At 47.2% G+C, this 23224-nt stretch overlaps 1 protein-coding gene across 2 annotated transcripts in view; it reads left to right on the top strand.

Moving 5' to 3' along the window:
• The window catches only part of RAE1 (ribonucleic acid export 1), a 340130-nt gene that overhangs the window by 267899 nt on the left and 49007 nt on the right, over positions 1 to 23224 (top strand). For both annotated transcript variants that reach the window (XM_069651101.1, XM_069651100.1), the window contains exons 9-10: positions 6648 to 6754; positions 6845 to 6920. In XM_069651101.1, coding sequence (XP_069507202.1) covers positions 6648 to 6754; positions 6845 to 6920 — 183 coding nt within the window. The remainder of the gene's footprint in view (positions 1 to 6647; positions 6755 to 6844; positions 6921 to 23224) is intronic.

Genomic DNA, 23224 nt, shown 5'->3' with positions numbered 1-23224 from the left:
TTTCCTATCCGGAATCCCCTGATTCCAATGCAAGGGCCTGGGTATCCCAAAATGGAGGATACTCGGACCACCTGTCAAATTCGGCATGGAGCTGCCACCAGCCCATACCCTACGCTGTGGGCCACCCACAGGTGCCCAGAAACATACCCTAGGGGCACAGGGTTGTACCTCCACCCATGGGTGCCATAAGGGTATCCCATGGGTCTGTACACCAAACCAAAAGAGAGCTGCACCACCAGGAGTCCCACATGAACTCTCGCCCAGAAAACACGACAGAACACGCGATAAAAAACAGTAAAGGACAAGGATACGGAGGCCCTGTCCCTCTGATGCATTTCCAGTATCACAGCCGTTTGGTGCCGTACCCAGAAGATCAACCCTCTACGAGTCAGTGCTCCGCAGGTGCTTCCGTATTGCCAAGGCAGGACTGGCCCATGCTTCCATCAAGGTTCATCTGGTGACTATTTCCTGCTAAACCAGATCTCCTGGACGAACATCCTTATGGTTGCATCGTTTGGTTAAGGAGTTCGTCAAAGGACTATTTCGCTCGTTCCCGCCGGTGAAGGCCCAGGCGTGGGAGTTTAATGTGGTGCTTACTATGCTCATGGATTCCCCCGTTTGAGCCTATGCATTCGGCGCCACTGAAGTTTTTGTCGTGGAAAACAGCTTTTTGTGGCCATCGTCTCTACACAATGAGTGGGAGAGATCCAGGCCCTCTCCTGTAAACCACTTTATTTGACATTCCACGAGAAGAGGGTGGTGCTGCGGACGCACCCCTCCTTCATGCCCAAGGTACTTCCTTCCCAAGCTCTTCGCTCATCCGCCTCCAACTCCCTCAGGGTCAGTCGCTTCTCCTAGCAACGTGTTGGTGGTAGATCTCTCTCTTCGGCAGGGGTTTCCCTCTGAAACAGCCTTTCTGCCTCCCTGAAACTTGGAGAACCATCTCTTGTTTCCGGAAGCACCTCAAAACCTTCCTCTTTGCTTCTGCTTTCTCTCTTCCTCTCCCCTGCTAAAACTGCACTGGTTACCTGGCCACCCTCTCTGCTCATAGGCCCAGCCCTGCCAGTTGCTCACCTGCATTGGCAACCCTGCACTTGGAGATTGTTTCTGTATCCCTACAGTCCCCCTACCTGCACTTATGCCTGCACTTAACTTGCACTTGCCACTAGCTGGCTGTTTTATTTATTCTTATCCTTCTATCCCATGTACTGCACTTTCCCCTCTCCCTGCACCCTCGCACTTTTCCCTTTCCCCTTCCCATGCACTTGCGCGATCTGAATGACACCTGGCCTAGTAGGATTGTTATCTGTCTTCCCCTGTTCCCCCTCCCTTGCCTCGTCGCGCCTTGAAACACTTGTGTATAGGCTTGTTATAAATGCCATATCATATCACGGTGCCATCGGACTTTCATCTAAACGAGCCCTTGGTGTTACCGGTGTTCTTCCTAACGCCTTCGTCGCGTGCTGAGAGGACTTTGCACTCGCTGGATGTGGCTAGAGCACTGAGGTTCTATGTGGACCGCACAAAGAGTTTTCGGAAGGCGTCACAACTTTTTGTGAACTTTGGACCTGTGAACCATGGGAAGGGCCTCTCCAAGGCTTTCATTTCCAGGTGGCTCTCCGGCTGCATCACCCATTGTCACCCATGGCAAACCGACCGTTGCCTGGCCATCCGAGTGCCCATCGACCAGAGTGTTCGCCTCAACTACATTTTTCCTGTCTGGTGTGCCCCTGCTTGACATCTGCAGGGCTGCTACGTGGAGGTCGGCACACACCTTCACGAAGTTCTACTGTGTCGACAGGGATTCCAGGGAGGAGTCCAGATTCGGCCAGCAGTGCTGCGCAACCTGTTTGCTTGAAGGTGAGCCTGGTGAGGAGGCAAGAGATGCTTAATGTTGAGCCTTGCCACCTCCCGTGGTTGTGCATGTGTGTACTGCTATGTAGTCTTTATTCATGAGCATGTGAATCCATGCCAGACCCCATGCTGGAGAAGGAACAAGTTACTTACCTGTAACTGTTGTTCTCCGGTATGGGTCTTGCATGGATTCACATGCGAACCCTCCCGCCTACCCCTCTTCTCTTGGTCCTGCTGCCACTTTACGTGCTACCAAATCTGAAGATGGCTGCCAGAGGAGTGGCTTGGGTAGAGGGCAGTCATTGACTGGGGGCAATATGACCCAGAGACCAGTGATTGTTTGTTAGGAGAAAGACAGTTCAGAAGTGAAACTGATTTTTTTCTTTTCCGAGGATTCCCAGCCTGACGACGGGGAATACTCATGAGCATGTGAATACATGCCAGACCCATGCTAGAGAACAACAGTTACAGGTAAGTAATTTGTTCCTTGTGATGTATTCAACTGGATGAACTTTAACTACCTCAAAATCAACCGAGGAGAAACAGAAATAATGATCATCACAAAAGATGGAGGAGAAAACCATTTCATCCCTTAGCCAAGGGAACTCGGGACAACCCCAGCACCTTCCACGACTGTGGAAAAAAAAAAGACGCTCTACTCAGGAAATGCTTTTCTACTGCGAGCGGCAAAAAGGATCCTACCGGTCCTATCATTTGCCAACAATACAACCACCATCATCGCTTTCGTCCTGTCCAGAGTACACTATGCCAATAGCCTATACTTGGGTATGCCTGAACGACTTCTAAAAAATGACAACACATACAAAATGCGACAGCCAGACTGCTTCTCAAACTACCTCTAAGAGAACACGTCACACCTGCGTTAAAAACACTACATTGGCTACCAATAAAACAACAAATAAATTTCAAAACAATGTACGTTGTGCACAGAGCAGTACACAAACAAGGCGCGGAGTTCCTGAGAGACAAGTTACACCTACATCAAACAACAAGAACGGTCAGATCAAGCAACAACGTCCGTCTGGAACCGAAACCCTACAATAAAAGAAAATTTGGAGGATCTTTCTTTCACCAAGCGCCGAAAACTTGGAACGACCTACCAAAGAACATACGCAATACAAGCAACCACCTACTATTCAGGAAACTACTCAAAACCTGGCTCTTCACTTCATAGCCAGAAGACCGCCTACAGGGACACGCACACAACCGAAACAACGATGAATGAAGAGACGGTTCCAGACTCACACCAAGCAATCAACTGGGAAAAGATTCTAAGGAAGACACTCTATGAAATACCGGACAACTGAGAGATAGCCATGATAGGACTCTAAAGACTGAATACATAGCAAACCAAGAGGGAAGTGCTAGGATGAATCATCAATAGCACCCTGACCCTAACCACTCCTAAAACTCTTAACAGACCCTTGTCACGATAGATAGCAACGGAATAGGGAGCACTCATCCCTCGGCTCCGAATCCAGATGGGGAGGAATAGACCTATCCTATCACATTATACAAAGGTCATTTGGATGCAGCTGGGAGCGCGCTGCGCCATCACACAAAGGCAATTATCAAACAATAGACTTAAGGAAGACACCCCACGACATACCGAACGACCAACTGAGAGATAGCCATGATAGGAGGACATAAAGATTGAATACATAGGCTGACCAAGACGGAAGTACTAGGACGACTCATCAATAGCACCCTGGCCCTGAACCAAACCAAGCTCCAGCAGACCAATGTCACAATAGATAGCAAGGGAATAGGGAACACCCAACCTCCGCTCTCACCAGAGGGAGAGAAATTAGACGCAGCCAATCTCAGTATACAATGCCCATTGGGATATAGCTGGGACCGCACTGCACCATCACACACTACAGCCAGAGGGCCAATAAGAAATCAGCTACTCACCCACAGGAATACAACTCAAATGGAACAAGTATTAGAACCAGGATACAGACCCCACTAACCCAACTTTGAAATCATTGCATACCCAACCCACCCAAAACTCACACAACCATCTCTCACCTAGCAACCCGCACACACTTTACCACGCTGCATCAACAACATATATAAACAGCACATAAAATGCAACTACAGCACACAGGGTCTCGCCCAGTACGATACTCGCACCAAAGCTCAGCGCACAGTGTATAGTGAACTGAAGCTGCCAACAGCACACCACTTCTCCCACTCTCCTACTCCCCCTCCATCCGACTAACCCTACCCGCCCTCCTTGTTTACAGATCCGCCAGAGCACCTCGGGACCAACTCCATGGTTCCCCAGGTGCGCTATATAAGTACATTTAGCTTAACATAACATGATATGCATCCTCTTTCGATTGACGAGTTTAGTTCTCCCCCATTGGATACCAAAAGGAATAACTAACCCGTACATTTGCAGCAGACCTGTTTCGAATGTGTTGGTTCTGTGTATAAAGCATTCCCAGGGGTATTCCCATTATTAAGAGTTGGATCAGCAGTATTCCGCCATCTCCAAGAGTGACTGTTTTGCTGGGTGTAGCTACGTAATCCTGCTGAACCACAATGAGGCTAAACCAGGCTAAATCACATGCCTGAATCCCTTTGTTCCAGTGCAAGGAAAGGAGAGGAAAGGGCCAGACCAATTTGCATATGGTTTCCCCCTTCACGCCCCACTCTTGCAATTGCACAGATAAACCATAAAACAATGGAATGGGGTTCTAAGTGGTTATGCAGCATTGGGTTAGGATTTTGCTTTATTCCTGTTTAGTTGTGGGTATAGGTGACGCTAAACTGCCAACTAAAAGCTAAAACTATTGTCATATTAGTACATGTGGGACGGAAAAGAGGTGTGCAGACAGGGTCGCAGCTTTTGGTTGGGGTTTGTCTTTCTACTTAACGCCCACGGCTATGCTAATCCTTATGTCGATTTCCACCCACTATCGACCTCTTCTGCTAAAAAAAACAGCCCACGGTAATCTCTTTGCACTAGCTCTGTCATGCAGCAGCATCTTCGAACTCTGTGCTGCTTTGGGGTTGCCATTGTTATTTTCAAGCAGTCTTCTGAAAGGCAGTACCTTAATTGCAGATGCAAATCAAATACCGGTCTAATGAAAATGTCTCAACCAAGTGTGCCTTCAGCCACTTGGTTTATAGGCGATGCCTTGCTATAACTAGTTTGGTTCAAAAACCTTGAATGTTCCAAGCAAAGTGTTGTATTCTCGATTCGAATTATGAGATTGCGTGTTCTAGACCTATAGCATTGAATGTGCATGCTCGAATCGCATAATGGTTGAGAAGTCGAGAAAGCAGGCGGGGTGGACTTGTTGCAGGTGGAGATTAGCGGAGTTCTGGATCATACATAATTCTTCGTTCATTTCTGATCACCACACAAAGCATTAATAGATACATGCATGCATTACCATATTTTATTTTCTCTTGATTTCACCCTGTGCTGTAAGCTGACTTTACCAAGTAAGCATTTGAAGCAGTCAGGCTTCACTAAATTTATCTGTAGAAGAAATATCCCATAAATATTGTCCAGTGCTAGGTTTACTGTCCCATGCGAACACCTATTTGTTTGCCTTCTTTTTTGTTAACATTTTTCTAAGTGGTGAGGTAGTCTTTTGCATATTACACACCTGACATGTGGCTTAGCCGAGTTCATGATTTGCTATGAAAACTATTATTGAACAGTGTGGGGATGTGATGTTTGGGCATTTCGTGTGACCCAGGCAAGCCTGTGATTGGACTGCTTTGCATCATATTCATTTGGGCTAGCATATGTGTTTCGGTAACTTTCATGCGTTTGCATCCCCCTAACACAGCCCCGAAGTCGTCCCTTGCAAAGGAGTGGAGGAGCTTTGCCTAGCCCTTCGTGGATTTTCTCACAAGAATTTTCTGCGTGCCTTGTGCCTACATCCGTTGCATGCATGCACTTGCTACAACACTTTGGTTATACGGAAACTAATGAATCTCCTCACAAGCTCCCTTAAACGACGAGACATGCTGCATTTGGAATAGCTGTCAGAAATGCAGTCAGTCTATCGGAGTGGAGATGGAATCCATCAATGCAGATTTGACAAGCATTGGTAAAGCCAAAGGTTTGGGCTCTTGTGAAAGCATGTGATCGACATTTTCCAGGCACTGCACTGACTGCTACCTTGGTCAAAAAGATGCAACACATATTTCCCTGCCAAATGTAATCCCTATACAAGGGCCACCTTTCCAATGTTATCTTTTTGTTTATTATCACACTGTCCGTTTCAAACTTTCAAGTATCTCCTTGAAAAGAAGGGATAAGTCTGTAGTGCAACATTTCAGAAGCCTTCCTGTAGATCTCTGTGCTGTCTTGGAAACCTAGATTCTATAATGCAGAATAGGTGTTTCAAAGAAGTCTTGCTCTTGTTTCTTTACTTGACAAGTATTTCCCTTTTCCATGTGTAATTTCAGCTTTTTCCTCGCTGTATTGTGTGGCTGCGTAATTGAGATTACCAAGCACAAGACACTTTACTTGTGTTCACCCCAGCCTTATTGAGCTCCCAATGCATTACGCAAACGTACTGCCTGGTTGGGTGAATGTACAGATTTTTCTGATTTCCAGTTGAGATGGTCTTAACTTTTAAAAACAAATGTAGAGAAAAACAGTCGAGCATTTAATTTACAAATGGCTTTTTGTCACTGTCTTATTGGCAATGTTAATAGTCTAGTACCCAGCCGTAGATGGCACGGATAATAATGCTATTGGAATGTTCACCAAAAGCTGTTGTTTTCCTCCCCCATATCAGCACCGCTGCATTGCAATATTTAAAGACAAACAAAACAAACCAACCGGATTTGCTCTGGGAAGTATTGAAGGAAGAGTTGCTATCCAGTACATTAACCCTCCAAACCCGTAAGTTTGAGGTCGCATATTCTGTGGTTTTTGATGTTTTTGCTTTAATTGTTTTCTTAATTTTCAATACATTCTATGCTTACTTTTTAGAACCAAAGATAACTTCACTTTTAAATGCCATCGATCTAATGGAGCGAACACTGCACCACCCCAAGACATCTATGCAGTAAGTTCTTTAATAAAACAAAACATTGTTTCAACCTTTCAAAATGACAAACCTCAATACAACACTATACTAGAATTCTCTCTCAAGAATCGTAACTAAAACATGAGCCCAATAATTTGCAACTTCCAAAACATGTGTATCCCTTTTATAGTAGATGGTCTACTTGATCACCTTGCTGCTAGGCGCTGTGCATATGATTGTGGCATATGCATATATATACATGGGAGAGCAGAAGAGGCAGAACAGGCTGCCCATTGCAGTTCAACAAGTGGAACCTGGACCCAAGTGAGCAACGTGATTGCCTACACGGCAGGATGGTGGGGTGTGAGCACCTTCCTAGTATTCTCTTCCATGAAACACTCAAAACATGTGCCTTCACATTATTTGATGTGTTTGCGTGCCCCCACTGGATCAGGGGAACCCTTCATATAGAAATACATTTCCACTCTTAACATGAGTGCCAATTGATGTTGCAGGTACAACACAGGGGCTGCAGGTTGGAACATAATGCCCTTCCTTGATGTAGAAGTGGAGTGCCACTGAGGCAGTGTCATTGACATCTGCCACGGCATAGGTTTATTTGGGACTAGTACAGTGGGCCAAAATTAAAAATAAAACAAAACGAGGAAAGACATGAAGTGTAACTCAAAAGTTCACCAGAGCTTCGTGACATCTTTAACAGAGTAGTGTTGGTGGTTCCCTTCCCAGCTGTAAAAAAGGAACACCAAAAGAAAGTCACAATCTCCATCGTTATCCATCAGTTCTGGATTTTCCACTGGCGCACAAGAAAATGCACATCAAGCACATTTTATTTTTGTACTTTTTTTTGTTTTTGTGCCCTGTGCCTTTTTCATGTTTCCGGCCCGTCCGTGGCCCGCAGGCCTAGCTGTGCCACCTTCGACGAGGAGGGTTAGAATGTATTTATTAATGTTTGCATTTGTTGCAGCACACTGAACCCTTAAGTATTGAGGCGCTAGTTACATTATGAGAGGAGATATGTAAAGTACAGTGGGGAGAAAGCGGAGACGGTAAACATATAGTATCAACAAACCTGTTTTCTAGTGGATACTAGTAGTGGTAAAGTTATGTCCATTTCGGAGAGTTGCAGGACTGAAGTGTATTAGCTCAGGGAGCTTTAGGCGAAAAGCCAGGTTTTCAGGTTTTTTTCTACAGGTCCAGTCGGAGGTTTCTTTTCTCAGGACAATGGGGAGATTGTTCCAGAGCTCTGCGGCAATGACAGGAAAGCTCGATCCACAATTGCTCCGTTAGGAGAGTGTGCAGCTCCTGCGCTGATATTTAAGTCTCTACGAGGGCGTGGTCATCTGGCAGACGGCCTATTGCATATTATAGGCATTAGCCTGTGTTGAAAGCTTTGCAAAAAAAGGAAAGCTATTTAAGCTCAAACATGTAAAAACCTTTGCCCATTGCATTTGACACTATTGAAATATGTCCGCCGCAAAGCACACGTGGCCGTGCATCAATATTTACAAAGCTCTCAAGTTCAAAATGCACATTTTGCACAAGCTTCGCAGAGAACACACAATCCGTTATAAAGTGTAAGTCACGTTTTCTTTGCAGTTTTAAATCCTTAAGTGAAAGAACGCTGCTATGTGCCAGTTGTAATTAACTGTTGTAACAAAAAGAATAGCTAGGTCTGGTTGTCACAAAGGAGACAACTATTTTTGTAAAGTGCCGTATTGTTTTTGCATACAAAGAAATGTGTCCAATATTGCTTTTCACAAGCTGCTGTCATTTTTATCACGTAAGCACAAAGCTCTTTTTTACAAACCAACATTGTTTATTAAGAAATAATTTAGTTGGGCCTGATGGGGTGCAGTGAATTATGTTATGCAGTTGAAAACATTGGCTTAATGTAAATGTCCTTGGGGGTTGGGGAGGTGGTAAAGGGGGGGCGGTGAAGTGATCCGATTAGATTTTGTAAATAAATTAGAATTCTCCATTGTAAGAACACAGGTGAAATGTAATCTGGTTTCTCCAGCATTGGTTTTTTCACAGTGACATACTTTGAATAGTCCCTGTTGCCAGGCTGGGAATCCTCAGTTAGTTTTCCCCAGTTCTGTGCTAAAGCAAAAGCACTGATCACTGCAGTCCATCTCCCTTGTTTTGTATAATTTCACTTCTCAGCAAATGGTACATTGAGTGCTCAGCCCCACCCCAAGAGCATGGTCAGATTCCAGCCAGCTGAAGTGCTTGATTCCGAACAAGCAGCGCCCCTAAGGGGGTGGTGGGTGGGCTTCACGTGAATCTATGAAAGATACCAATGCTGGACAACTGAAGTTACAGGTAACTAACTCGCTCCTTCTCCAGCATTGGATCGTTCATTGGTTCACAGGCTTTGAGTAGATTGAAAAGCAGTATATGTATACATGCTGTATTGCAGAAAGAGGAGGGCTGTAGGAAAACGGAAGCTCACCTTTATTAGAAAAAACCTCTGCTGCACTGCTCGCCCCACGTTCAACTCACTTCTTGATTGTATTTCTAAGCATTAGTGCCTGGTTAAGAGGTGTGCAGTACTGCCGAAGTGGCCGTCCCAGCAGATATCCTGTAGAGGCACTCACATTTTTTTTTTTCTCTGCCATTGGTGTACTCACTGGAATAACTACTGAAGCTTGACTTTCAAAAATAACTGCCCAAAAGGGGGTCCGCCAAGGGTGTGATCTTGCCCTGTCCTCTTCACTATATATGTTAATAGTTTGTGAGGTTTGAGAGGAACATTTTCGGGGGTACCAACCTAAGTACCTCATCGCCCTAAATTATATTGTTGTATTTGACATGTTGCATATTTCGCGAGGAAATCAACAGAGACCTAGAGTTCCTCAACTCCGTATGTATAGATCCAATGCAGGTTGTCCTCACAAACACGTTTGCGCCACAAAGAATTGCTAGAAACGAATGTTATTTTGAGCTATGCTCAAAATTTATTTTACTAATCAATATTTGTGCAGGCCCTTTAGGATGACACGTGTTTCGGCATATTCTTCTGACTTTTTCAAATCAGTGCATTAGCTACAATAGTTTGAACATTAATATATACAGACAATGATCCAACATATACATAACCACATTGATTATTTAGGAAAAGTAGGAAAAAATGTAAACCATGTGTACATGTCTGGTGAAACAAAATTAATTACAAATTGACAGAAGAGAAAACAATAGAAACCCATGAACGGTAACATCAGTATTCGGTACAATATATCCGAAAAATTCAAATCACAAATGGTATTCATGAAGAAGAAAATAAATAAAAAAATAATTAAAAATAAGTCACAGAGATGAGGGGTGGGGGCCAGGTAGGATATGTATTTGGGGTTGGCGAGAGAGGAGACAAATCAGAGAGGGAAAAAAGAGAAAATATGAGTATTGATTTAAGTCCCATTGAACCATTCCTACATCTCAAACCATTACTTGATGCAACCATTCTCTAGATTGGCATTCCATAATAATCTACATTGCTCATATAAATGGTTCAAAGTTATATTTGAAAACACAAATGCATTTCTTGATCCCAGATCTCATGACATGTAGATAAATCTTGACACGGCGATAAATTCTCTTAAAGAGCCAATGTTTCCTATCAAAACATATATAATGCCTGGTGGTATTCCACGTCTTACCCTTATTTCCCTTGGTTTTCTTCTCAGTCTGAGTATTCCACATATAGTTGTCATGGGTTAAACCCCGCCTCTGTTATAGCAATGCATCAATATTAGTGGCAAATCCTAACCCCTCTGGTCCCAGTAATTATAACTATATTCCAGAAAGTTAACTGTCTCCCTAGTATTTGTCAATTTCTGATTATGTGCCGTCCATGACGTTCCATGTAGTAAGGCTATGACATATTTATTAAAAACGGTGTTCCTGATAAGTGTGCTCCCCTTGGACGTTTTCCCTAGTAGTCACATGCTACCGACCTTAGTCTGATTACCCGTGCTTGTTTACTGGCTCGTCTACCGTGCGGCACGGTAACCTATAATTGCGCACAAGTGAACGCTCTCTTAAATATAGCTGTAAGGTGCTCCCCTCTAGGGCGTCTGGTATCGGTTTGGTGCAATACAATTACTACTGGCTTCTACGCATATGCGCAATCATCTTACATACGGCATCATGTCATGTCAGATTTTAAATACACCAAGAAACATAAATTTAATTTTTAGCGGCCGAGGCCGTGCTCACTACTTGCCCTTGGCTCACGCATCTTAATACTATTGGTTAGCTGGCTCGAGGGTCCTGGAAAGCCCTGGGGCTTACCTGCAAAGTCTGTCTATCGAGTCGGTTCTCTAAACAGCCATTTGCTGTTGTGGGCAGTGTTCTTAAGATGCGTGACCTGTATGTAAGGTGATAGCGCATATGCAGAGAAGCCAGTAGTAATTGTTCATTTGTGTGCAGTGATAGGTTACCGTGCCGCGCGGTAGACTATTATGGAATGCCAATCTAGAGAATGGTTGCATCAAGTAATGTTTTGAAATGTAAGAATGGTTCAATGGAACTTAATCCTCATAATATTTTCTCTTTTTTTCCCCTCTCAGATTTGTTGTCTCTTACCAACCCCAAATACATATCCTACCTGGCCCCCAGCCCTCATCTCTGTGACTTTTTTTATTTTACATTTTTCAATTATATTTATTTTCTTCTTCATGAATACTATTTGTGATATGAATTTTTGGGCTATTTTGAACCGAATACTGATGTTACCGTTCATGGGTTCCTATTGTTTTCTCTTTCAATTTGCAATATATTTTGTTTCCCCTGACATGTACACATTGTTTACATTTTTTCCTACTTTTCCTAAATAATCAATGTGGTTATGTATATGTTGGATCATTGTGTCTATATATTAATGTTCAAATTATTGCAGCTAATGCCCTGATTTGAAAAAGGCAGAAGCATATGCTGAAACACGTGTCATCCTAAAGGGCCTGCACAAATATTGATAAGTAAAATAAATACTCCTACGACCCGTCCCCTTTCCTCCATACTTATGGGACAATCCTCCGTCCTGTGGGACGGGACTGGAGCACTTTGTAAAAAGCATCCAAAAATGTTGCAAACATTTTTAGTCCTTCCTCACTTTCTGCGCGGTGCCCGGCTCGTTCGGGACTGGAACCACTTGCATCCGCGGAAGATTTTCTTCCCTTTTTTCCTCTCTGGCTCTCGCTAGCGATCGTGTACTAGTCTGTCGTTCAGACTCGACTTTCCAGATTGTTCATGCCACTGACGCTTCGCGGGCGAACCCCCATCATCTTTGTCTCGAGTGTTTGGGTCCAGACCACCGTTGGGACTCCTGTTTTTACTGTGATTCCCTTTTGGTCCTGGCACTTCAACGTTGGTTGGAGCGCTGGGAGGAGGTGTTTCGACATACTCCTCCTTTGCATTTTCAAGCATTTATCGACGAAAAGAAGAAACGCCCGGTAAGTTATTTACTTTTTACAGCACCCCGGCCGGGAGATACCTTTCCGGGCTCTTCCCGAGCCGGGAAGAGCGTTAGTCGCTCTGTCACCGGGGATTGCCCCGAGGTGCCTTCTGGGCCTAATAATTGTACCAGAGTTTTCTCAGAGGGTCTCCGTAAGGGGCCTGTGGATACCGGACTAAACTCTGAGGCCCCCCCTGTGGGGGCTGCTTGTAGACCCAGTTCTACTGAGTCGTGGGGTACTGGAGCTCGCCCTGAGACCTCTTTAACAGCTTCCCTCAAAAGTACTGGGGTGCGCCCCGAGGCCTTGGTTGGGCTTGGTGTTACCGAACGGATGTTCGAGGCCCGCGCTTGCAAGGCTGTTACCGGACCTGGGTCCGAGGTCCCTCGTACAGAGGCTAAAGTTACTGACCTTTCTGAGAGGCCTGGTAAGGCCTTATCGGTGAAAGACGTTTCTCACCGTTCCTGCTCTTGTGGCGACGGCAGAACTGTTGAGGGGGCAAAGAAGGAAAGTTCTTCCTTTACCGGCAGTGCCGAGGTCCTTCCTGAGAAGGCTAATTTGGCTATTGGTATGTCGCAGAAACATTCCAGGCCTCATAGTACCGGCTCAGCCGAGGTTCCTTATGTAAAGGCTAAAGTTACGACCCCTGATCCATCGGCGGGGACCCCTGCTTCACTTACTCACGTGCCGCAGTTCCCCTCAGGTGATGGCAAAATGGCGGCCGTTTCCACCACGACCACGGTGGCCATTTTGGGTGCTTCCCCCTACAACTACGCCATCGTCCTCAGGTGTAGGGCTTGGTTCTTTGGGTGAACATAAAATTCCTTGTGCGCATCCGTTTCGCCCAGTTTACGACTGGAACGCTCGGATGCCCCTTCCGCACAATGTTTTGTTGCCTGTGGGGTCGGCACCTTTTGATTTTTGTGGACACTTCGGGGGATGGGCCTGTGTGGCAAGCCTCCCCTTTGCGTCCCTGGAATTATCCTCCTCATGAGAGGCCTCCTCCGTTAGCTCCAAAACCGTCCCCGGAGGACGCTTTTTTCGGCAAATTTCAGACGCTCGTGCGTACCAACCCCATGAGGGAATATTTCAAGGGTCTTTTTAGGGAGATATGCCCACCTGCGCTTCCGGCTCCACCCGCTCCTCCGGTGGCTCAGATGGCGCCGCCCTTGCCTACGGTGCCTCCCCGACCCTTCCTCCATTGCCCCTATTGTCGCCTGTGGACAAGACAGTGGCTGACACGGTTCAACAGGATGCTGACCTGTCGGATGAGGCGCAGGGCGATCAGGATAACGAGGACCTGCCCTGCTCTATTAGAGCTTTTCATGACCGGGTACTGGACATGATGTGCTTTTTGGATGTTCCGGTGCCCGAGGCACCCGCTCCGCAGGAGGGTGTGCTTTCTGGGGTGTTTAACCTGTCTCCTTTGGAGCATACCGGCCTGTTCTTGCAGAAGGATGTTTTGGCCGAGGTCCATAGGGTCTGGGAAAAGCCACACTCTGAACTTTTCGTCAATAAGAGAATTGACGCGCGATACAGGCTGCATTCTTCGGAAGAGGTGGCCCTGTCTTGTCCACCCCCCCCCCTCCACAGTGGTGGCTGCGGCCACTTTACAGTACAGGCCTGCAGCATCCTCTTCTACGACGGCTACTCAGATTCTGGGGAAGGAGGACTAGCTCCTCGACTCCCTTGGGAGGTAGGTTTTCGCTAACTTGGCCTTGCAGCTCCGGCAGGCCAATGCAGAACTGGTGTTAGCAGGGGCGAATATGAGGATGTGGAAAGGTCTGTCGGAGTTCGAGGAGTTCATTCCGGTCGAGAAGCTGGAAGACTTTAAGGCGGAATTGTCCGATGCCAGGGTCTTGGCCCAGGATCTGCTGGAGGCCGCGGCTCATCATGTAGACACTTCGGCTCGGGGCCTTATACTGGGAGTTGATACCTCCCGACAGGCGTGGTTACATGCCACCAAATTCTCAAAGGAGGTGCAGGACAAGGTGTTGGACCTTCCGTTTGACGGTAAGGAGGTTTTCCATTCTACAACGGATGTAGAGCTGATCAAAACGAAGGACAGCACCCAGACAGCTAAGTCCTTGTCCGTCCTGGTTAAAACTCTTTTTAAGACCCAGAGACTGTTGTCGCAAAGCCGGCCCTCTTCTGGGTTTAGAGGTTTTCTAGACCGAAATCTCGTAGAGTGGATACCCCTTTGGGTAATAACCGCCGGAGGCAGCAACAGACTTGGTTTTTCTCCCGCTCCTCAGCCTCCTCCTCAGGTTCAGGTGGTAACACCACTGAAAAGCCTGCAAAATGAGGATTCTCCGTGCTCCCACGAGACCCCGGTGGGAGGATGCATTGCGTCTCATTGGGAGGCGTGGCAGGCAATCACCGAGGACAGGTGGGTCTACTCAGTCACTCGGGCAGGCTTCCGCTTACCCTTACCCCCTACCCCACCCTTCAACCCTCCTTTCCAGCAGTCGGGGTCGTTCTCCCTAAAAGCCGAGATTCAGAAACTTCTGGATCTCAGAGCTGTGGAACCCGTTCCCGTTGGGGAACAAGGGGAGGGCTTCTAATCCCGACTGTTTACGGTGCCCAAACCCAATCAGGCTGGCCTGCGCACCATCCTAGACCTTTCCCAGTTCAATCTTTTCCTACCCCAAGAGAAATTCAAGATGATCACGCCCGGCCAGATACGGTCCTCCTTGCAGATGGGCGATTGGCTCAGCGTGGTGGACCTTCAGGATGCGTACATGCATATTCTGATTTGGAATCCACACAGGAGATCTCTCAGTTTCTCTGTGGGAGAGGAGCACTTCCAGTTTCAAATGCTTCCTTTTGGCCTCAGCTCGGCGCCGCGTGTCTTCACAAAGATGTCGGTGATCGCAGCCTTTCTTCGTCTGCAGGGTATCAATGTGTATCCGTATTTGGACGATTGGCTCTTACGCAGCCCGTGCCCTTTGAAAGCAGCCTGCAATCTTCAGTCTCTCCTCCAGCTCCTGTTCCACCTTGGGCTGTCGGTGAACTGGCGGAAATCTTCCATGACGATCTCTCAAGACTTGATTTTCCTGGGTTTTCGCTGGAACACGATCGACTGCATAGTGTCCTTGACCGGGGACAGGATGGCGGATCTGTTGGCCACGTGTTAGATGTTTGCGCAGTCGGAGAGCATGTCTGCCTGGTGGTTCCAGAGTCTTCTCGGCCTCATGGCCTCGTGCGTGTTGGCTCTTCCTCTTGCCCGTCTCAAAATGAGGCAGACTCAGATGGCTCTTCGGAGTTTGTGGCTTCAGGCTGTGGATCCGGACTCCAAGTTGGTAACAATTCTGGCTTTTGAGAGCAGACCTGGACTGGTGGTCGTCTCTCAGCAACCTGTCGGTAGGGGTGGGGTTTCAGGACCCAGCCCCGATGGTAACGGTCACAACGGACTCCTCCCTTCTGCGGTGGGGTGCGACGTTGGATCTTCTTCAGGTCTCAGATCTTTGGTCGCCTCAGGACAAGCTCTTTCACATAAATCTGGAGCTCAAGGCGTTCAGACCGATCATTGCCAACAAAGTGGTCCGTATCCGCACGGACAATGTTGTGTTGATGTATTACATCAACGAGCAAGGGGGAACCAAGTGCCGCCCCACACCACCCATCGACCTGTCCATCCAGATTTGGGAGTGGGCGGTTCTTCATGGTGTCTGGCTACTTGCAGTACACATCCCGGGCCAGCTGAATGTCACGGCAGATGCCCTTAGCCGGCGAACGATGGTCAGCTACGAGTGGGAGTTGAAGGCGGAGGTCTTCTCATGGATTTTCCTGCGTTGGGGCACTCCGGAGGTTGACCTCTTCGCTACGACGGCAAACAAGAAGCTTCCTCTGTATGCCTCCAGAAGCAGGTTGGGAGCCTCCTCTCTGGGGGATGCTCTCGAGATTCCATGGCACAACATGAGGGTTTATGCCTTCCCGCCTCTGCCTCTAGTTCATCGAGCGATTTGCAAATTGATGAACTCAATGAACTGTTCTCTTCTACTCATTGCCCCGTGGTGGCCGGCCAGGTTTTGGTTCTCAGAACTTCAACACCTGTCAGTGTATCCGCCGATCAGGTTACCGCTGACCCCAGATCTTCTTCACCAGGGGGAACAGTAGCTGTGGCACCCCTCCCCACAATCGCTCAGCTTGGCGGTATGGTGCCTGAGTTCAAGTCTATAGAACATCTTAACCTGTCTGCGGATAACATGCCTGTTATCCAGGCAGCCAGAAAACCCTCGACTAGGTCTCAGTACAGAAGCAAATGGCTCAGGTTCTGTCATTCGTGTTTAAACAAGCAGTTGGACCCAAGGGGGGGCTACAATTGACACGGTACTGTCCTTTGTATCCCACTTAGCAGAGTCGGGTGTTCACGTTCTGTCATGTAGAACTTCTCTTTCGGCGGTTTCCGCTTACCTATCTACGGACCAATGCTCTTACTCTCTGTCTAACCCAGTGGTTAAGAGGCATTTTGCAGGCTTGTCACGCCTTTATCCTCTGCTTCGTAGTCCGCACCCAGCATGGGATCTAAATGTGGTCCTGACAGCGTTGTGCGATAAACCTTTCGAACCAATGGCCACGGTGGACCTCAAGCACCTGTCGTGGAAGGTGTCCTTTTTGGTCGCCGTTACTTCAGCAAGGCGTGCGAGTGAGCTCCAAGATTTGTCGGTGCAGCATCCCTTCTTGGTCTTTCACAAGGATAAGGTGGTCCTGCGGACAAATCCTACTTTCCTGCCAAAGGTGGTCTCTGAGTTCCATCTGAACCAGTCAATCTCCCTGCCGGTCGTTTTTCTGAACCCCGCCTCAGGCAGAAAGGGTTCTGCATTGCCTCAATGTTAGAAGGGCTCTTAAGTTCTATCTGGACAGAACATCCAAGCTTAAGAGTTCTTCTCAACTGTTTGTGACCTTTGGTAATCCACAAGGTAAGCAGGCCTGTAAGGCGACTATCTCTCGATGGATCGCTGCCTACACACCGTCCAAGGGCTGAAGCCTCCTAAGGTATTCATGCACACCTGGTGTGGGGCAAGGCAGCCGCGGTTGCCTTTCAGAAATGTCCCCTGAGAGACCATCGCAAAGGCGGCTACTTGGGCCTCCCCATCTGCTTTTTGTAAGCATTATTGTCTAGACATGAGCTCAAGATCTGATGCTCAGTTTGGTCAGGCTGTGCTGAAGAATCTTTTACAGTAAGGGGTTTTTCCATCAACCCATAGTTCCTGTAAGGAGTGCTTGGGAATCTCCCATAAGTATGGAGGAAAGGGGACGGGACATAGGATTATAACCAGGTTACTCACCGTATTGACCACCTTACTCCTAGTCCATAGTACCCTTTCCTCCATACTCCCGCCCGCCGTCCCCTCTAATAAGGTTCATCTGTTATTGCTAAGGGGTCTCTGACCTGGCGATAGAAAAGGACTGATGGGCAATGCGCGGGGTGGAACAGAGATGGGCAGGATTACGGCTGCGTGCCTGGCCCCGTGCAGAAAGAGAGCAAGGACTAAAAATGTTTGCAACATTTTTGGATGTTTTTTACAAAGTGCTCCGGCCTCGTCCCTCAGGACGGAGGAATGTCCCAGAAGTATGGAGTAAGGTGGTCACTACGGTGAGTAACCTGGTTATTTTGAGCAGAGCTCAAATAACCTATTAGTTTCTAGCCATTTTGTCTGGCGCAAACTATTTGTGAGCACAACCTGCATTGTATATATGTAAATAGCCTTGCTTCCTATCTAGAGTCTTTCTCTAATATTGATGTGCCGTGGTGTGGTGTCGGGAGATTGCCAGTACTCAGCTATGCTGACCACGCTGTTCTCCTGGCCAAAACTCCCAGATCATTGCAGGCACTGTATATGATAAATACATTAGGGAAGGGGGCTTTGTGTCAACATCAGCAAAATGTTTTACTATGTGTGTATCCTGGAAACCGAAACGAGACCAGCAGATGTTTTTGGAAGGAAAGAAGGTGGAATGCTGTTCTTCCTTTGCCTGTTTAGGGATAAGGTTCAATAATAGATTGAAATGGAATGATCATATCTCTAAATTAAGTATCCGGATGATCCAAACCACTGGGGGAATATTCAGACTAGCAACGAATCGTGCACATTCCTCAGTGGAACATAGGATTAAGGTATACATAAGAAACCTTGGGTGTGAAATAAGGGGCTACATGTGGCCACCTGCTTTCTAAAATTGGAAAATGCTATTTCTTTTTAGTTTATAAACTTTATTTTTGGGTTGCACATCACGATACACTCACCTCCAATCTCCCATGCAAGTTACAAGTATGTTATGGATTTCATAATCGTACAGATTTTTATCAAGCTGATGTTATACGTCAGGCCATTATTGTTATGAGTACAGTAGACACAATGCAAATAATCGGGGATAGTCTCATATGTAGAACCACAAAGAGTTTACATTTAGTTCACACTTTCATCATTAGAATTTTCTGTATCGGGACATGTTTCAGTTAGGTACGCCCTGAATGGTGCCCAAATGTCTTTCGGTTTACATGGAGAGGGTATCGTTTCCACATAGTTTTCTTCGCATTCATTTACGTAGACCAGTGCAGAGAGGAACTGATCTACCGTCGGTGCCTGTGTGCTCTTCCATTTCTGGAGGATGCATTTCTTTGCGACTGCGCATGCCACATTGAACAGTCTCCAGATTTTTTCGGGGACTTTACCGATGTCCCCGAACAAGTATTTCGGAGGGTTAAGGACTGCAGGGATTTGTGTGATCTCCTCTAGGATGTTAGCCACCATGCGCCAGAATTCCACTACATGGGGGCAGGCCCAGTACATGTGAAAGGAGTTAGCGCCTGGAGCCAGACATTTTGGACAATTATCAGATGAGGTGACATAGAATTTTGCCATTTTTACCGGGGTGAAGTGTAGTTTATTCAGTATCTTGAATTGTATTAGACTCAGACCTGCATTCAATGAAATTTTTTGAGATAGGAGACAGTATCTAGTCCATTTCCCGCATCAATAGCAGTGCCCATGTCCTCTTCCCATGATGTCCTAATGGTGTTTTGAGTTTCCGTATGTGTCTGAATAATGTTATATAGTTTGGATATTCCTGTGCCCGCCTGAGAGTACAATGATTGGTAACATGCATGTTCGGGGGGCTCATCTGGAAATGTGGGCCAGCGTTTCTTGAACGCCACTTTCATGCTGAAAAACTGAAGGGTGAGCAGTTGGTGTCCGCCAACCGATTCTGTGAAGTCCTCAGGGGTAACGAATTTACCGTTCGGGAACATGGTTTTCATGATAAGTTCATAATCCGGGAGCCAGCTTTTCTGGATGTCAGTATCATAGGTAGGTGTAATCCCTGGGAAATTCCAGAGGGGAGCTTGAGAGTCCATAGGGGTTGTCTATCTGAAGTCGCTTGCCAATCGCCGCCCATGCCGCAATTGTACAAGAGGTAGGGTCAAACTTGCAGTTATCTCTATACCTTTTCGTGAATATGATTGAACGCAAGTCTGTTGGGCGAACTGAATGTTGCACGATAGGTATATGTGGTGTTATATCCGAGGGAACTTGCCAGAATTTTGCATAATGTGCCTGTGCTGCATAGTAGTAGAGCTCGAAGTCGGGAGCCGCAAAGCCACCCTTTTCATAGGGTTCGACTAACTTGGCCCAACTGATTCTGCTTGCCCCCCTGTTCCAGACAAAGGTGATAGCCATGGATCGGAGGTTATCGAAGAAGGGTCTTCCTGGCCAAATAGGGACGTTACAAAAGATGTAGAGGAGCTTAGGGAGTACTGTCATCTTGAGCATTGCAATATGGCCAGCTAGGGAAATGGGGAGTTTAGCCCAGATTTGAAGTTTCGAGTATATGGTTTGCAAAGTAGCCTCGTGGTTGTCAACATAAAGGGAGGTACTACCCGGGAGACCAGGATTCCCAAGTATCTGATGTGGTCGGGTGGCCATGTGAGGCCGTGTGTGTTTGTGGGGCAAGTAGTGGCAGCAGTCAAAGGGAAGATATCGGATTTGGCAGTGTTAATCTTGTATCCTGAATATGAGGTAAAGTCGTTTATCACGGTCAGTATGGGAGTCAGGTTCTTCTCCGGTTCCTGGACATATAACAGTGCATCGTCCGCGTACTGTGAGATGGCTTGGTACGCCCCGGACATATATATGCCTCTCAGCTCTTGTTCGGCCCTGACTTTGGCCGCCACCGGCTCAATTGTCAGAGCAAAGAGTATAGGAGAAAAGGGGCACCCCTGTCTAGTTCCTCTGTGTAGCGAGAACTGTTCAGATAGAGTTCGGTTAGTAAGTACTCTGGCTTTGGGCGACGAGTAAAGTAGCCTGACACATCCTGTCAGATAGGGGCCAAATCCGAACTTGCGGAGGACCTCAAACATATATATCCATGAAACCGAATCGAACGCTTTCTCTGCGTCCAACGATATAGCTACAGCCTGCGCCTCTGGTTTAATCTGTGCCAGTATGCAGAATAGTCTACGCAAGTTTAGAGCCGTGGATCTGGTGGGTATAAATCCACATTGGTCAGGATGGACCAGGGCTGTCATCTTGGGGAGTAGTCTAGTGGAAAGTACTTTTGCGTATATTTTCAGTGTTGATCAAGGACAGGGAGCGATATGAGGAGCGTTTGTGGGCTGGGCGTCTGGGTTTCAGAAGCACCGTGATGACCGCTTCCGTCATGGATTCTGGGAGTGAACCAACATCAATGGCCTCTTCCCAAACCGCGGCAAGTATCAGGGCCAGAATTGTGCAAAAAGATTTGTATAGTTCGGCACACAGGCTGTCTGGGCCTGGGGTTTTACCTGAGGACAGCGATTTGATTGCCTCAGCAATTTCATCGCTTGTTATGGGTTGCTCGAGGGCCCAGTTGTCTACCAGGCTCAGTTTGGGGAGGTCAATCTCACTCAGATATGTCCGTATACTGTTTTGTGTATGACTGTCATGATTAGCATACAGGTCAGAGTAGTAATGCGAGAATTCGAGGTTTATTTCGCTTTCTCCATTCGCAACTGTCCCATCCTCTGTTAGGATGCTCATGATGGGAGAATGGGTGCGCTCACTACGTAGCATGCGGGCAAGATGATGACCTGCTCTATTGCCCTCCCCGTATCTGCGTGCTCTGATTGGGATGGCCATGTATTGTTGTTCTTTGGTTGCCAGGTCTCTGAAAATTTGGAGATATGCACTAATGTCTGAGAGGATACGCTTGTCTTGGGTCATACTGTATTCATACTGTGTTTCTAGTGTTTGCAGGCGAGATTCTGTATCGTCCAGTTGGGTCCTGACCGCTTTAACGAGGCCAGTTGTCCTGGACATCAAATTACCCCTTACCTTAAACGTCTCCCATATCGTCGCCCACCTGTCTACGGAGCCTTTATTCAACTGGAAGAATTCCTCCATGTCAGCGTGGAGGGTATCTACAACATTCGGATCTTTTAATATGTTGGAGGACATCCTCCATCGCCGCGCTGGACGGTTTATATTGGGTAACCGAATGTCCAAGGTGACTGGAGAGTGGTCTGAGAGTGTGCGCCGGAGGATTTCACAACGTTCGACACAGTTAACGAGGGGGGATGAAATGAGCCAGTAATCTATTCTGGATTCAGTGTCATGGACTGAAGAGAAGAACGTATATTTTCTGTCAGTAGGATGGGTCCCCCCCTCCAAGCATCAGATGGGGCAAGTTCCTCTTGGGCGTGGCGAATAATGTTCGCTGCTTTGGAGAGGTGTCTGGGTCTACTGGAGGACCTATCCAATGTAGTGTCGAGGATGGTGTTGAGAGCTCCCCCCCCCACAGGATCCAGTAATCTGTTGTCAAGCCAATCACTGTAAGAAGCTGTATGTAGAACTCCGGGTTGTCCAGATTCGGACCATATGTATTAACTAACAAAAGTTTAACTCCAGCCAACGTGCCCCAGACCACCACATATCTACCCTGTGGATCTATCTTGCATTTTTCAGTGGAGGAGTGTATTAATGTAATGACCCCCCTGCTCTGAGAGGAATATTCCGTGTAATGCCTGTTGCTACCCCATTGCCGGAGGATACTTTTGTGTGTAGCCTTCAATGCATGGGTCTCCTGGAGCAATGCGATATGTGAGTGGTGCCTGTTAATATATGCACCCACCTTACTAGCCTTCGCTCTATTGTTTAACCCTCAAATGTTCCAAGTGATTAGTTTCAGTTGAAGCCCCTTGGGTACATTAGTGTTTTGCGCCATTTTCGTGCATCATGATAACATTAGGAGAAGCATTCTTACAAAGAGTGTCATCGAGCGAACCCGTGAGTGCAATTTTATCAGTAACCAGCAGCAACAACAAACAACGATGAACATTTGTGCCTTGCTCCCAACGGGGGCGTCCTGAGGTCTTAACCTGGGTAAGTCAAATAGACCACTTATCCGGCGCCCAGGAGGGGCTACCCTTGGCGTTGACATGGTTTCCAAACAGTGAAGCCATTCCCTATCACCCGTTCTCACCCCCACCCACACCATCGTACCCAACTTGATGATGATCCCCAAGACTAATGTATGGGTATTCCCCAAAGAAGGGGACGAGTCCAGCAACCCCGCGTCGAATCGGGCACGACTCATCCGGTTTTTATAATACGAGGGGGACATAGGTCATCCCCCTTTCCGGAAAGAGGAGAGCATAAGGAACCTGTCGCATTCGAAGTTGACGCTTGACAGTGTCGTAGGACCGTCTCTGGGTCTGGACCCCTGCAGAGAAGTCCGGGTAGATGTGGATGTTGTCGGTTCCGGACCTAAGAGGACCCTTCTCCCTCGCCAGTTTAAGGATTACATCCCTGTCCCTGTAGTTCATCATTCTAGCTATCACTGTGCGGGGAGGCGCACCCGGCCTGGGTGGTGGGGCGGCTGAGCGATGTGCCC

The sequence above is a fragment of the Ambystoma mexicanum genome, chromosome 3p, assembly GCF_040938575.1.
Source record: "Ambystoma mexicanum isolate Mex_15411 chromosome 3p, UKY_AmexF1_1, whole genome shotgun sequence".
Classification (NCBI taxonomy): Eukaryota; Metazoa; Chordata; class Amphibia; order Caudata; family Ambystomatidae; genus Ambystoma; species Ambystoma mexicanum.
This window is presented reverse-complemented; position numbering and strand designations above follow the sequence as displayed.